General features: G+C 42.7%; 1 protein-coding gene, 2 non-coding genes and 1 pseudogene across 3 annotated transcripts; 1 reads left to right on the plus strand and 3 right to left on the minus strand.

Moving 5' to 3' along the window:
* Nucleotides 1–1,846: 1,846 nt before the first annotated feature.
* On the minus strand, nucleotides 1,847–7,441 carry LOC137098721 (tripartite motif-containing protein 16-like). Its single transcript, XM_067475252.1, has 3 exons — nucleotides 7,306–7,441; nucleotides 5,733–7,239; nucleotides 1,847–4,530 (listed from the first exon to the last, which is right to left on the minus strand). Exon 3 carries the CDS (start codon nucleotides 4,360–4,362, stop codon nucleotides 2,671–2,673), a length of 1,692 nt encoding a protein of 563 aa, XP_067331353.1. The 5' UTR covers nucleotides 4,363–4,530; nucleotides 5,733–7,239; nucleotides 7,306–7,441; the 3' UTR covers nucleotides 1,847–2,670.
* Nucleotides 7,442–7,961: 520 nt separating this feature from the next.
* LOC137099076 (5S ribosomal RNA) lies at nucleotides 7,962–8,080 on the minus strand. The gene has a single exon (XR_010910715.1). It is a non-coding gene; the product is annotated as a 5S ribosomal RNA (ribosomal RNA).
* A 391-nt stretch (nucleotides 8,081–8,471) lies between these two features.
* On the plus strand, nucleotides 8,472–8,590 carry LOC137099089 (5S ribosomal RNA). Its single transcript, XR_010910727.1, has one exon. It is a non-coding gene; the product is annotated as a 5S ribosomal RNA (ribosomal RNA).
* A 5,399-nt stretch (nucleotides 8,591–13,989) lies between these two features.
* Nucleotides 13,990–16,656, minus strand: LOC137098935 (tripartite motif-containing protein 16-like; annotated as a pseudogene).
* Nucleotides 16,657–16,659: the final 3 nt, after the last annotated feature.

Consider the following 16,659-nt stretch of genomic DNA (forward strand, 5'->3'; position numbering starts at 1 on the left):
GTGGAAGCAATGTTCCCTCTAAGCTGCCCGCGTGCGCAATTGCGCGCTGCTGACACTGTTTCCGCGCACAGAAAAACATCCAACCTGATTTGAAAATAAAAAACACAACAATTTATTCTGTTATTTCGCAGTGATTCAGTGAGTGACTGTCCGCTTCAGCCAATGATGCGATTCACGTACGTATTTCCTCAGTAACACCGTCACTGACCGGCTGTGACAGCGTCCTTATGAGACGCACCGATGGTTTAGCAAAGCGGAGTGAAGACACGCTAATGATGCTAAGTGCTGCTTATGTTGACCCTTAATAATAATGGCAAAACGAACGGGAAGTTATTTACATTTTCATATTTGGATATTGATCATTAAATACTGTCACAAGTTTATGATTCATAGAAATTTCAGAGTACAAATACCTGGGTGTCCTGTCCACCTGGACAATAAACTGGACCGGTCAGTTAATGAAGCATCAATCTAAAGAAAAACACAGAGCAGCTGTATTTTCTAGGAGACTAATGTCCTTCAACATCTGCAGCACCTTGCTCTGGATGTTCTGAGTCTGTGGTAGCCAGCTCCATCTTCTATGCTGTGGTTTGCTGAGGCAGCAGTATGAGGGTGGCAGATGGTAACAGACTGAATATACTGATAAGGAGGTCTGGTTCTGTTCTGGGGGAGGATCTGGACCCTCTGCATGTTGTGGCTGAGAGGAGAATGTTGTCCAAACTCCTTTCAGTCCTGGACAATCCCTCCCACCCAGTCCACTGTGTGCTGGCTGCACAGAGCAGCACGTTCAGCCAGAGACTGATCATAGAACAACACAGGAGACATAAACTGTTCAACTCGTCCCCCTCTTGTAAACAGGAGGGGACTGAAAGGTGAAAAGGACAATTATTTATTATTTTATTTTAAGGTCAATTATTATCTATCATATTTTGTTTTTAGTTGCATTTCAGTAGATTGTTCATTTGTCCATGTGGTTTTTCTCCTTGGTTTGGTTGAGGTGCTTTTCCTTTGTTTTTTACTTTTCCTGCAGAGAGCAGCTGTAACAAGACAACACAATTTCCATATGGGTTTAATAAAGTTATTTGAATAATGAATTTTGAAAAAAAATTATAAGAATCCTGAGTTTAGAGTTAGAATTCTGAGGAAAAAGTCAAAATTCAAATAAATTGTCGTCCTTCATATGTTTCTCATAATTTTCACCTTTGACAGTTTGTTGAACGAATCTGAACTAAAATTGCAAATTCAACAGGATCAAATCCAGTAGGTTTAAACACACATAGTTTTTATTATTGGACTGAGTTTTAGTGCAGGTAGCTAATACTTTAACTTCAGTAAAGAAGTTGCAGTGATATCTGTATTGGAGTATTTGCTTTTTACACGAGTAATTCATTTTGTGTACTTCTACCCCGTCTGCCATCTTCATCTCAGCAACACTGCAGCTTTTACTAAATCCAGTTTTGTGACAACACAGAAGACAATTTACACTGAAAGTTTGATGAACGAATCAAGTGGCAGTAAAATTCTGACTGGATGCTGCTGGTACATAAATGTGGATTCAGAGGAAGAAAACAAGCTCAGGGGGAAAAGAGAGAAGAATTGTGCAGAGTAAAACTGACTTTTACTGAAGTATTTTTATCAGCACTGGTTACCTACAGGGTGCAGCAATGGCAAACAAAACTTTCTTTCCTTTCTCCATCTTCTGCTTCTCAGCTCTTCATGCTGAGACTGTGTTGCAGTGAAGCTGAAACTGAGAAGTTTAAACAAAGCCATTTAACATTAACATCAAGATGTGAAACACAGGTGGGGAGGGAGGACGAGTAAAAGCAAAGGAACAGTAAAAATAGAATCAAGAATGTCTGCACTTTATTTACCACTTCACTTCCAACAGGTTTACAGAACTAAACATAATGTGTTTACTGTATATCTTCACTTGTCAGACTAAAAACATAGAAACTAGAAACTAGTTTGGACAAACTTACTAAACTCCATCCCTGGTTAGTGGGATGAACGGACCCTCAGATTTCAGGTTTCGGTTGCTAATATTTTCACATAAATTTTCAGGATATAAAGGAACTGTTAGATTTAGAGCAAATCATTAAAACCCATCTCACAGACCTCAATTATGTCAAAGAAATTTCATTACCACCAAAATTACACTTTTTAAGTACATATTTCATTTGTATGTCAATTTAAAAACTACAATACATGTAAATGTAAAGACCAACAAAATACAGTTTGCATCAAGAATTTGCCAGTTTAGAGAAACTAAAAGCAGATGCAGTGATATTGACTCCCAGTCCCCACAGGTGTGACCCAGGGTTCTGTCCTGAGTCCCTTGTTTTTATCATTTACATACTATAAATATCAAATTCACTTTTACTGTTACAACAGTTTTGCAATTTCTCTTGACCCTTCCTCTCTCTCTCCCTCCCCTCAGGTTAAGAGTCTGGGTGTCGTCCTCGATAGCACACTCTCCTTTACTTCCCACATGAATAACAACACAGTCGGCCTACTTCCACCTTTGCAGCATCAACCGCCTCTGTCTCTCCCTCACACTTCATACCGCTGCCATATTGGTTCACAGTCTGTCGCTTCCGTACTTGTCTACTGCAACTCCCTTCTTTTTGGTCCCCTCTGATTTTAACCAAGAGAAACTAAAATGGTCTTTGTCTAATTTAGTTTGCAGAACTTAACTGTGTCTCCATCCTCAAAACCAGCATAAAGTCCAGCATGTAGAGGCTGAGTGAATGTGGTCTGGACTCTGTGAAAGAGAGTCATGGTTTCAGAGACACTGTAGAAGGACAGAATACCTGCTCTGTGATCCAGGTACACTCCTATTCTGGAGGACTGAGGACCTGAGACTGGAGTTTTAATATTGTTGAAACAAAATTGTTTTGTTTTCCAATTATTTTGGAAACATCTTAGTGCCCAAGATTTGTCATTGTATCCAAATCCACATTCATCACCAAATCCTGATCTACTGATGTTCTTGTATGCGACTGCTATATCAACCCCTGTCCCTCTCCACTCCACCTCCCAGTAACAACGTCCAGTTAGACTCTCTCTGCTCAGGACCTGATACCAATGAATGAATCTGTCTTTGTGACTAGAATAAGACTGTTTTTGACTCATTACCGTTACTTTTCTGTTTCCCTCAGATAATAACAGATATTCATTTGCTGTGTTTGGATCCAGTGTGATTTCACATGAATATTTTAAGAATCCAGCTCTGGTCTTTGGTTCTGGTTCTGCTTGTGGCAGTAAAACATCCACTTGAGTCACTAATGATGAGATGTTTGTCCATGTCTGTCTCAGAATGTCCTGTAGTTGATCTCTGAGCTCTGACACAGCTGCTGTCACATCCTCAAAGTATCTCAGAGGACGGATGTTGATGCTGGATGTATGTGTAGATTCACTGAGTTGTGACAGTGAGGGGTAGTTGTGTAGAAACTGGTTGTGATCCTCTGTGTGTGAGAGCTGCTCCAGCTCAGCATCTTTCCTCTTCAGCTCAGTGATCTCCTGCTCCAGCTTCTCCTGAAGCTCTTTGACTTGACTCACTTCAGTTTCCTGCTGGGATCTGATCTGCTGCTTCACCTCAGAGCTTCTTTTCTCCATGAGACGGATCAGCTCAGTGAAGATCTTCTCACTGTCCTCCGCTGTTTTCTCAGCAGAGCGATTGAGAGCCTCCACCTCCTGTTGAAGAACCTTCACATCTTTCTCTCTGTCCTGGATTCTCTGCTGGATTTGTTGTCGACTCCCCTCGAGCTCTCTCTGCCTCTCAGTCCTTTCTGCTGCAGCTGAGACTGTGTCGTGGCCTTTATGTTCATCCACAGAGCAGAGATAACAGATACACTGCTGATCAGTACGGCAGAACATCTTCATCACCTCATCGTGACCAGAGCAGATGTTCTCCTGGAGGTTCTTGGAGGGCTCCACCAGCTTGTGTTTCTTTAACTGTGCTACATCATAATGAGGCTGCAGGTGTTTCTCACAGTAAGAGGCCAAACAGACCAGACAGGACTTAACAGCTTTCAGTTTTCTCTCTGTACAAAAATCACAGGACACATCTTCAGATCCAGCATAGCAGTGATCAGCAGGAGCAGCTTGGAGTCCAGTCTTCTTCAGCTCCTCCACTAAACCTGCTAAGATAGTATTTTTTACCAGGACAGGTCTCGGTGTGAAGATCTGTCTACACTGAAGACAGCTGTAGAGTTTCTTCTGATCTTCTTCATCCCAGTGGGTTTTAATACAGTTCAGACAGTAACTGTGTCCACAGGGAATAGTCACTGGAACCTTCAGTAGATTCAGACAGATCGAACAAGAAAAGGTTTCTCCGTCCAGCTGAACAGCTTTCTGCACCATTTTACCTTTAATGGTAATGACTGTGTCAGTTTCTCTTTCTTAGAACTGAGAGTTTGAGCTCTGATCTAAACAACATGTATTTCTGCAGAGAATGGAGCCTTTCAGTTCCTGCACTTCCTGGTTAGACCCATCTTCAAACTGTAGATGTCTTGTCTTCAAACTGTAGATCTAAAAGAGAGGGAACAAGGAAATAAATGGACACAGTAAAACTGTCTGTCACATGATTGTTCCTCACTCATCTCTCTCAGGTGCAAAGATCAAGGAGAGATAAGCCAGTTTGATAAGATCAGTCAAACCCTGCTGCTGTTGAACTGCACTGATGTGAAAGTTCATCACTACACCAGCACAGCTTTTTAGTGAGGTCCACTAATAACAGAACCTATTTAACAGTCCCAGGATTTCATTTGATTTGTTTTCAGATCCACCATCTTGTTAACAGTTGTGAATCTGTGTTAATAGTTGATCTGATGGACAGATCCATGGATATTTTTCCAGATTATGGGAAAGATTTTTCTTTTTAGGATTTGTTATTTTCTACTATTAACAATATTGTCGTGGACAACTATCTGTCATATGAGGCTGAAAATCAGTTTGATGCTAAAATATTTACATAAGTTACTTTTGTCTAAAACATTTGTTCCAATAAATCATTGATCTACAAAAACCATTTAAACCATAATCATTATTATTAAATCATCCAGAAATAATGAATTTATAAACACAATAACAATACATTTAAAATTGCATTGCTGTTATTTATGTGCTTATGTATCCAACATCTGATCAGTGACATTTACACACAGTAAAAATACAGAATGCAGGTTTCTGCTTGGTTTCCTCAGTTCCTCTCCCCTGATTCTACTCTTTCCATCCCTCCATGAATGTTTAGTGCAAGGACACGAGACAAGATGCGAGTGAGGGAAATGATGGAGCTTAGAAGAGACTTAGGAGCTGTGTTTGAGAGCAGAAGAGGAGGATGTTCACTTCTTCAAATACGTCATTCAAGACTTGAAGCAAAAGCTGAATTTAAGTCTTTAAACAAAAATGTTATGATCTTTTGATCCCACAGGACCTGAATGCACCAGATCATTTTTCTCTGAGGTTAAGGTGGAAACTGTAATAAGTCAATGACTCGAAAACATGTAGTTTCATTCATTTATTGATTATTTATAGGATTTAAACTTTGTTCCAAATGAAACAAAAACATCACAATTGGATTCGTTTAGACAAAAGCATCATGTCGTTCATTGTATTTAGAGACTTTGATATTTCTGTTTTACTGATATTTCTGTTTGTTTAAAAAACAATCTTGAATCTGAAAATGAAAAACTGCTTTTAAACACTAAGGTTGCACCAACATACAAACCCACAGTTCAGAGTTCATACAGTAGCTTCAGACTGATGTGGTGGATTAATTTGTGCAGTCCATCCATTTTCAGAGAGACACATTTCTGTTGTGTTTTCTTCTGGTCCAAATATTCAATCCGTAGTCACACAACAATCTTGAATCTTGACTATGTGAGTTTTTCCTACATCTACAAACTGACAGACAAACTGAGCCATTTTAGAAAGTCCACCTCAGTAGAAATGATCTCAGTCACACAAAACGATTACAGTGCAGCTTTACTTGCAGTGCAGTTACACATTCATTTACTGCAATGAACGTGTCCTATTACACAACTGGGAGATTATACATACACACATTAACAAGGTGGGAGGCTGCAACATGTGTAGAGCCTGACACGTATATTTAGGCAGGAAAGAAAAACAACAAAGTGGATCATAAGAACAAGAACAGGCAGGAAATAAGACGGAATAACACAGATCATCTGACAGAACAAAGGTCAACACTTTATTATCAGGCTACTGAGTGACAAGAAGCACCTGAGCTGCAGGTAACTGCCTCATATACAGCTAAAGGAACTAAGTATATTTACTCAAGTACTGAGCTACTTATACTTTACTTGCATGTTACTATTGTCTGCTTCTTCTGTTTCACTGTGTGTTTGAGCCAAACAGTAAAATGAGACTCGCACTTTGATGCATTTCTGTGTTACAAAGGTTTGTGACCCATCAGCAGACGTCCAGATATCTGCAGGAAGATGTTTATTGTTTCGGCCCATTTATCAAAACAGGAATCATTACATTTAGAAATTCTTGACACTTTTTTAACCTTTAAATCTGTAAATATAAAATTCTGCTCATCATAAAAGTACAGAAATTTGTTTTTCAAATGGCTGCACTAGCTTAACCTTACATTTGTTTCAGAGACACTGTAGAAGGACAGAATACCTGCTCTGTGAGCCAGGTACACTCCTATTCTGGAGGACTGAGGACCTGAGACTGGAATGTGGACACTGTCATATATGAACTTATGGATACAGCTAAAGATACACTCGAATACTAAAGACTTGAATCTGAAAAAATACTCATCGTTTTACATGAGAAAAAAAAAAGAGAAATATCAGAGTGTACTTTATATTTTAAAGCATAATCAAACAAAACAAGTGGGTTTAGCAACACGTGGTACAAATGTATAATTGTGTGTGTTGCTGAATTTATTATTCTATACCAATGAGCGTAAATCCTATTAATAATAAAAAAAGGAAAAGAAGTTAGAAATGTTGGAATATACAGCACAGTGAGACATTTGTGTCAGGATCCCAAACTTCACTTCCTCCCTCTAGACTTTTATTTTGCAGCCACTTCCTGTTTCCTGGTCCCGTCACATTGTTTCCGCTTTACTAATCACCGGTAATCAGTTTCACCTGCTCTCATCACTTTGCTTATTTACCTCCTCAGTTCCCTCAGCAAACTGTCAGGTTGTCTGCTAATCACTGTCCAGTGATTGTCTGTCATTGACTGTCACTTTCCAGCCTCCATCCAGCCTCCATCCAGCCTCCATCCAGCCTCCATCCAGCCTCCATCCAGCCTCCATCCAGCCTCCATCCAGCCTCCATCACGTTGAATGTTTTCCATGTCCATGTTTGACTCACCCCATCGGAGACATACAAGCACCCGGTGCACGCTCTCTCTCTCCCGCCGAAGGATGGCCCTCGCACCTCTGATTCTACTTTGGGCCCAACCGTCTCGCAAAATGCAGCTGTGCTGATGGTCATTGTGATTTTCTTTCTGCGTCTCTGGACGGACCTTAAAATGGTGTCTTGACACTCTTGCCCAGGTTTTCCTCCACTTTCCTCTTTGGCAGTGAGCGGAGCACCAACTTCTATTACACACCTGACAGTGAAAGGTGTGTTAAAGGAGGACAGTGGCGAATTGTGGTTGACAGCTGCACTTCTGGGAGCAAATATCTGCCTCCATGTTCTTGCCACTTCAAACGATGTGTAGACTTTGTTACAGGAGTAAAACTCTTAGGATTTACATCGGTCAAACGTTGAGAGGGAACATTTTGCTGCCTTTACCGAACAAACCCATAATGAAAGATAATGTGAACATGACGTGAGAGGAAGTTTCTGCCAGAGGTTCTTCACACAGCTCCCCCGTCCACTCCTTGCTTTTAAACAGTCTGTCTACAGTGAAGCAGCAGCAGCAGCAGCGCCCTCTACTGTCTGTAAGAGAAAACTGGGGGTAAAAAGAAAAGCTTACAGCACCTGGTATTCCCAGGCGGTCTCCCATCCAAGTACTAACCAGGCCCGACCCTGCTTAGCTTCCGAGATCGGACGAGATCGGGCGTGTTCAGGGTGGTATGGCCGTAAGCCACAGCTCCGTGCACAAACACACATTTTATACAAGCACATCATCACCAGCATCCCATCCAACTGGCTCAGTTTCAGCCATAGACCACCTGGGTGCTCGCCTGAGGAGCTACCGGCTGGAGGGTGGCTAAAGAGGAGGCGGAAATACTTAGTAACTGCTCCTCCTGATCTGCTGTGATCCGTTGTTAGAAAGAGCAGAGCAGCAACCAGCTGAGAGCAGACTACGACTGTGGAAGCACTTTGCTGCTGGGGGCCGCCTCTCCAAGACGCCGCTGTTTATTTGATGCCCCCCGTGCTTCATTTGCTCACATCGAGAGCGATGTGACACCTGACAAGAGCCAGAGATCGTCGACCACCTCCTTCTCAAAAGGCCTGTTTGCCAAAACTCTCATGGTTTACGGCCATACCACCCTGAACACGCCCGATCTCGTCCGATCTCGGAAGCTAAGCAGGGTCGGGCCTGGTTAGTACTTGGATGGGAGACCGCCTGGGAATACCAGGTGCTGTAAGCTTTTTCCTCATCAACAATCCAAAACCTCAAAATATGCACTTTGTTATCATCACAGGTGAAGCATCCAACCCTCACAATGTGACAAAGGGACTTTTCTTTTTGACAAATGACTGAAACAAAGAATCCCTTCTCCAATTTGCTTCAGACCAATTTTCCCACAATCCACTCACAGGCTCCTCAGCTAACAGTCTGCGCCTGTAAAAGTAAGGCCTGATCCAGGACACGAGAACTTGGTGGTGCCGGTGACTTTTTCCTTTCTCTGCTAAAATCCTCCGGCACAATAACGTTGTCAAACCGCTAAACTCAGCTCGTCTCCCCACGCACTCTAGTAAGTCCTGCCTTTGTTTTAGACTCCATTTCCCATAAGTCAGTATTAAGTACTAGTATGTGTGTCCTCCCTCATAGACTGGAGATCAGCGCCACCTAGTGAGTCGGAGCGCAACCACATCACCATCCTGCTTTGCCAACAACATTCTTTAATAAACTTGGTTAAAACTGAGAAGTTGTGTCAAGCACCTTATTGCGTCCAACCCTAAAAACTAACCCGTTACAATCTGACACTAAAATGTCCTTATATCTGCTAACAACTTATTATGTGTTACATTTCTACCAATGAATAAATGTTTTTGTGCTTAGAAACGCTGAGATCCTGCAGGAGGCTGTTCTAAACGCTTAACACCAGCCTTGTCATAAACTGTGTGGCCACCAGGAGGCGAAAGAGCTGCACTGAAACCTGATCACTGTGGGGAAACACAGTGTGGTGTTAAATGTTTTCACCGTGTTTGTCTGCAGAAGTGTCCTCATTCCCTGAAATGGTTTTCAAACCACCAACTGCTTTTACACGTAGCAAAGTTTAAAAAATAATAAGCCAAAGTAATAAATAACTAATGGTTAATCCGAGGGGGCCACAAATGCCCTGCAGGGATGTTGTGACATCTCTGGACTCCCTCCAGTTTGCTTATCCCCCTCAGCTGGGAGTGGAGGATGCCCTCATCCACTTACTACCCCGGATCTACACCAACCTGGACAAGCCTGGGGGTCTGTCAAGATCATGTTTTATGTTTTTTGACTTTTGGCGGTGGAAGCAATGTTCCCGCTAATCTGCGCGTGTGCGCAATTGCGCACTGCTGACACTGTCTCCGCGCACCGAAAAACATCCAACCTGATTTGAAAATAAAAAACACAACAATTTATTCTGTTATTTCGCAGTGATTCAGTGAGTGACTGTCCGCTTCAGCCAATGATGCGATTCACGTACGTATTTCCTCAGTAACAACGTCACTGACAGGCTGTGACAGCGTCCTTATGAGCCGCACCGGTGTTTTAGCAAAGCGGTGTGAAGACACGCTAATGATGCTAAGTGCTGCTTATGTTGACCCTTAATAATAATGGCAAAACGAACGGGAATTTATTTACAATTTTCATATGTGGATATTGATCATTAAATACTGTCACAAGTTTAATGCAACCGCAAGGGGGCACAAGCCAGTGTCTTCTTGTGCCAGTCCCAAGTCTGGATAAATGCAGAGGGTTGTGGCAGGAAGGGCATCCGACGTAAAACACATGCCAAATCAAACATGCGAATCGTGACAAAGACTTCCATACCGGATCGGTCGGGGCCCGGGTTAACAACGACCGCCACCGGTGCTGTTGACCTACAGGGTACCGGTGGAAATTGGACTACTGTTGGTCGAAGACGAAGAAGAAGAGGAGGAAGGTGTGTTCGTAGGCAGAGAGAGAAGAGGAAAGCTAAGAATGTAGGACTGACAGTAGGGACTTTGAATGTTGGTACTATGACAGGGAAGGCTAGGGAGTTGATCGACATGATGCAGAGAAGGAAGGTGGACATACTGTGTGTCCAGGAGACCAGGTGGAAAGGTAGCAAGGCTAGAAGCTTAGGAGCAGGGTTTAAGTTGTTTTACCATGGGTCAGATAGGAAGAGAAATGGAGTAGGAGTTATATTGAAAGAGGATTTTGTGAGGAATGTTCTAGAGGTGAAAAGAGTATCAGACAGGTTGATGAGTCTGAAGCTGGAAGTTGAAGGGGTGATGTTCAATGTTGTGAGTGGTTATGCCCCACAGGTAGGATGTGAGTTAGAAGAGAAGGAGAAATTCTGGAGTGAGTTAGATGAAGTGATGCAGAGCATCCCCAGAGGTGAGAGAGTTGTCATTGGTGCAGATTTCAATGGGCATGTAGGTGAAGGGAACAGAGGTGATGAGACTGTTATGGGCAGGTTTGGTGTTCAGGACAGGAACGCAGAAGGTCAGATGGTGGTTGACTTTGCAAAGAGGATGGAAATGGCTGTAGTAAACACTTTCTTTCAGAAGAGGCAGGAACATAGGGTGACGTACAAGAGCGGAGGGAGAAGCACTCAGGTAGACTACATCTTGTGTAGACGTTGTAATCTGAAAGAGATCAGTGACTGTAAAGCATTGGTAGGGGAGAGTGTAGCCAGACAACACAGGATGGTGGTGTGTAAAATGATGCTGGTGGTGAGGAAGATAAGGAGGACTAAGGCAGAGCAGAGGACAAAGTGGTGGAAGTTGAAAAAGGAAGAATGTCGTTTAGTTTTCAGGGAGGAGCTGAGACAGACTCTGGGTGGTTTGGAGGTGCTTCCAGATGACTGGACTACTACAGCTAATTTGATCAGGGAGACAGGTAGGAGGGTACTCGGTGTGTCATCTGGAAAGAGGAAAGCGGACAAGGAGACTTGGTGGTGGAACGAGGAAGTTCAGGAGTGTATACAGAGAAAGAGGTTAGCTAAGAAGAAGTGGGACACTGAGAGGACTGAAGAGAGTAGACAGGAGTACAGGGAGATACAGCGTAAGGTGAAGATAGAGGTGGCAAAGGCCAAACAAAGAGCATATGAGGACTTGTATGCTAGGTTGGACACTAAAGAGGGAGAGGTGGATTTGTACAGGTTGGCCAGACAAATAGATAGAGATGGAAAGGATGTGCAGCAGGTTAGGGTGATTAAAGATAAGGATGGAAATGTATTGACAGGTGCCAGGAGTGTGATGGGAAGATGGAAGGAGTACTTTGAAGAGTTGATGAACGAGGAAAATGAAAGGGAACGAAGAGTAGAAGAGGTGACTGGTGTGGAGCAGGAAGTAGCAAAGATTAGTAAGAGTGAAGTGAGGAGGACATTGAAGAGGATGAAGAGCGGAAAGGCAGTTGGTCCTGATGACAAACCTGTGGAGGTATGGAAGTGTCTAGGAGAGGTGGCAGTAGAATTTTTGACTAGTTTGTTTAACAAGATCTTGGAGAGTGAGAGGATGCCAGAGGACTGGAGGAAAAGTGTACTGGTACCAATTTTTAAGAACAAGGGAGATGTGCAGAGCTGTGGCAACTACAGAGGAATAAAGCTGATGAGTCACACAATGAAGTTGTGGGAAAGAGTAGTGGAAGCTCGGCTAAGGGCAGAGGTGAGTATTTGTGAGCAGCAATATGGTTTCATGCCTAGAAAGAGTACAACAGATGCAGTATTTGCTTTGAGGACGCTGATGGAGAAGTACAGAGAGGGTCATAGGGAGTTGCATTGTGTCTTCGTAGATTTAGAAAAAGCGTATGACAGGGTGCCGAGAGAGGAGCTGTGGTATTGTATGAGGACGTCTGGAGTGGCAGAGAAGTATGTTAGAGTGGTGCAGGACATGTATGAGAGCTGTAAGACAGTGGTGAGGTGTGCTGTAGGTGTGACAGAGGAGTTCAAGGTGGAGGTGGGTCTGCATCAAGGATCAGCTTTGAGCCCCTTCTTGTTTGCTCTGGTGATGGACAGACTGACAGATGAGGTTAGACAAGAATCTCCCTGGACTATGATGTTTGCAGATGACATTGTTATTTGTAGTGAGAGCAGGGAGCAGGTGGAGGAAAATCTAGAGAAGTGGAGGTCTGCTCTGGAAAACAGAGGAATGAAGCTTAGCCGCAGCAAGACAGAATACATGTGTGTAAATGAGAGGGACCCAGGTGGAACGGTGAGGTTACAGGGAGCAGGTTCTCTTTGGGAGTGACGAGGATGGACAGGATCAGGAATGAGTACATCAGAGGGACAGCTCATGTAAGATGTTTTGGAGATAAAGTCAGAGAGGCCAGATTGAGGTGGTTTGGACATGTTCAGAGGAGAAACTGTGAATATATCGGTAGAAGGATGCTGAGGTTGGAGCTGCCAGGCAGGAGGTCTAGAGGAAGACCAAAGAGGAGATTTATGGATGTAGTGAGGGAGGACATGAAGTTAGTTGGTGTGAGTGAAGAGGATGCAGAGGATAGAGTTAGATGGAGGCACATGATTCGCTGTGGCGACCCCTGAAAGGGAGCAGCCGAAAGGAAAAGAAGAAGAAGAAGAAGAAATACTGTCACAAGTTTATGATTCGTAGAAATTTCAGAGTACAAATAACTGGGTGTCCACCTGGACAATAAACTGGAGCGGTCAGTTAATGAAGCATCAATCTAAAGGAAAACACAGAGAAGCTGTATTTTCTAGGAGAGTAATGTCCTTCAACATCTGCAGCACCTTGCTCTGGATGTTCTGAGTCTGTGGTAGCCAGCTCCATCTTCTATGCTGTGGTTTGGAGAATGTTGTCCAAACTCCTCTCAGTCCTGGACAATCCCTCCCACCCAGTCCACTGTGTGCTGGCTGCACAGAGCAGCACTTTCAGCCAGAGAATGATCACAGAACAACACAGGAGACATAAACTGTTCAACTCGTACCCCTCTTGTAAAAATGAGGGGACTGAAAGGTCAAAATGGACAATTATTTATTATATCACGTTTGACAGTTTGTTGAACGAATCTGAACTAAAATTGCAAATTCAACAAGATCAAATCCAGTAGGTTTAAACATACATAGTTTTCTTTGTCAAGTACTTTTGTTTTTATTACTTTAACTTGAGTAAAGAAGTTGCAGTGATATCTGTATTGGAGTATTTGCTTTTTACACGAGTAATTCATTTTGTGTACTTCTACCACATCTGCCATTTTCATCTCAGCAACACTGCAGCTTTTACTAAATACAGTTTTTTGACAACACAGAAAACAAGTTACAGTGAAAGTTTGATGAACGAATCAAGTGGCAGTAAAATTCTGACTGGATGCTGCTGGTACATAAATGTGGATTCAGAGGAAGAAAACAAGCTCAGGGGGAAAAGAGAGAAGAATTGTGCAGAGTAAAACTGACTTTTACTGAAGTATTTTTATCAGCACTGGTTACCTACAGGGTGCAGCAATGACAAACAAAACTTTCTTTCCTTTCTCCATCTTCTGCTTCTCAGCTCTTCATGCTGAGACTGTGTTGCAGTGAAGCTGAAACTGAGAAGTTTGAACAAAGCCATTTAACATTAACATCAAGATGTGAAACACAGGTGGGGAGGGAGGACGAGTAAAAGCAAAGGAACAGTAAAAATAGAATCAAGAATGTCTGCACTTTATTTACCACTTCACTTCCAACAGGTTTACAGAACTAAACATAATGTGTTTACTGTATATCTTCACTTGTCAGACTAAAAACATAGAAACTAGAAACTAGTTTGGACAAACTTACTAAACTCCATCCCTGGTTAGTGGGATGAACGGACCCTCAGATTTCAGGTTTCAGTTGCTAATATGTTCACATAAATTTTCAGGATATAAAGGAACTGTTAGATTTAGAGCAAATCATTAAAACTCATCTCACAGACATCAATTATGTTAAAGAAATTTCATTACCACCATAATTACACTTTTTAAGTACATATTTCATTTGTATGTCAATTTAAAAACTACAATACATGTAAATGTAAAGACCAACAAAATACAGTTTGATCCATACAAGTCTCCAACAAACATTAATGCATCAAGAAGTTGCCAGTTTAGAGAAACTAAAAGTAGATGCAGTGATATTGACTCCCAGTCACCACAGGTGTGACCCAGGGTTCTGTCCTGAGTCCCTTGTTTTTATCATTTACATACTATAAATATCAAATTCACTTTTACTGTTACAACAGTTTTGCAATTTCTCTTGACCCTTCCTCTCTCTCTCCCTCCCCTCAGGTTAAGAGTCTGGATGTCATCCTCGATAGCACACTCTCCTTTCCTTCCCACATGAATAACAACACAGTCGGCCTACTTCCACCTTTGCAGCATCAACCGCCTCTGTCTCTCCCTCACACCTCTTACCGCTGCCATACTGGTTCACAGTCTGTCGCTTCCGGACTTGTCCACTGCAACTCCCTTCTATTTGGTCCCCTCTGATTTTAACCAACTGAAAGTAAAATGGTCTTTGTCTAATTTAGTTTGCAGAACTTAACTGTGTCTCCATCCTCAAAACCAGCATAAAGTCCAGCATGTAGAGGCTGAGTGAATGTGGTCTGGACTCTGTGGAGGAGAGTCATGGTTTCAGAGACACTGTAGAAGGACAGAATACCTGCTCTGTGATCCAGGTACACTCCTATTCTGGAGGACTGAGGACTGGAGTTTCAATATTGTTGAACCAAAAAGTAAAATTGTTTTGGTAACAACTTAGTGCCCAAGATTTGTCATTTAATCCAAAATCACATTTATCACCGCTCCCATCTCTGCTGATGTTCTTGTATGTGACTGCTACATTAACTCCTGTCCCTCTCCACTCCACCTCCCAGTAACTACGTCCAGTCAGACTCTCTCTGCTCAGGACCTGAAACGAATGAATGAATCTGTCTGGGTGATGAGAGTAAGATTGTTTTTGACTCATTACTGTTACTTTTCTGTTTCCCTCAGATAATAACAGATATTCATTTGCTGTGTTTGGATCCAGTGTGATTTCACGTGAATATTTTAAGAATCCAGCTCTGGTCTTTGGTTCTGGTTGTGGATCTAACAGTAAAACATCCACTTGAGTCACTAATGATGAGATATTTGTCCATGTCTGTCTCAGAATGTCCTGTAGTTGATCTCTGAGCTCTGACACAGCTGCTGTCACATCCTCAAAGTATCTCAGAGGACGGATGTTGATGCTGGATGTATGTGTAGATTCACTGAGTTGTGACAGTGAGGAGTAGTTGTGTAGAAACTGGTTGTGATCCTCTGTGTGTGAGAGCTGCTCCAGCTCAGCATCTTTCCTCTTCAGCTCAGTGATCTCCTGCTCCAGCTTCTCCTGAAGCTCTTTGACTTGACTCACTTCAGTTTCCTGCTGGGATCTGATCTGCTGCTTCACCTCAGAGCTTCTTTTCTCAATGAGACGGATCAGCTCAGTGAAGATCTTCTCACTGTCCTCCACTGTTTTCTCAGCAGAGCGATTGAGAGCCTCCACCTCCTGTTGAAGCACCTTCACATCTTTGTCTCTGTCCTGGATTCTCTGCTGGATTTGTTGTCGACTCCCCTCGAGTTCTCTCTGCCTCTCAGTCCTTTCTGCTGCAGCTGAGACTGTGTCGTGGCCTTTATGTTCATCCACAGAACAGAGATAACAGATACTCTGCTGATCAGTACAGCAGAACATCTTCATCACTTCCTCCTGATGAGAGCAGATGTTCTCCTGGAGGTTCTTGGAGGGCTCCACCAGCTTGTGTTTTTTAAAAGCAGGAGATTCATAATGAGGCTGCAGGTGTTTCTCACAGTAAGAGGCCAGACACATCAAACAGGACTTAACAGCTTTCAGTTTCCTCCCAGTACAATAATCACAGACCACATCTTCAGGTCCAGCATAGCAGTGATCAGCAGTAGCAGCTTGGAGTCCAGTCTTCTTCAGCTGCTCCACTAAACCTGCTAACATGGTGTTTTTCAACAAGACAGGTCTCGGTGTGAAGGTCTGTCTACACTGAGAACAGCTGTAGAGTCTCTTCTCATCCTCTTTATCCCAATGGGTTTTAATACAGTTCAGACAGTAACTGTGTCCACAGTGAATAGTCACTGGAACCTTCAGTAGATCCAGACAGATCGAACAAGAAAAGGTTTTTCGGTTCAGCTGAACTCCTTTCTGCGCCATTTCACCTTCAGTGATAAAGACTGTGTCAGTTTCACTTTCTTTGAACTGAGAGTTTGAACACTGATCTAAACATGTGTTTCTGCAGAGAATGGATCCTGTCAGTTCCTGCACTTCCTGGTTACACCCATCTTCAAAGTGTA

Source organism: Channa argus, chromosome 14 (genome assembly GCF_033026475.1).
Source record: "Channa argus isolate prfri chromosome 14, Channa argus male v1.0, whole genome shotgun sequence".
NCBI lineage: Eukaryota > Metazoa > Chordata > Actinopteri > Anabantiformes > Channidae > Channa > Channa argus.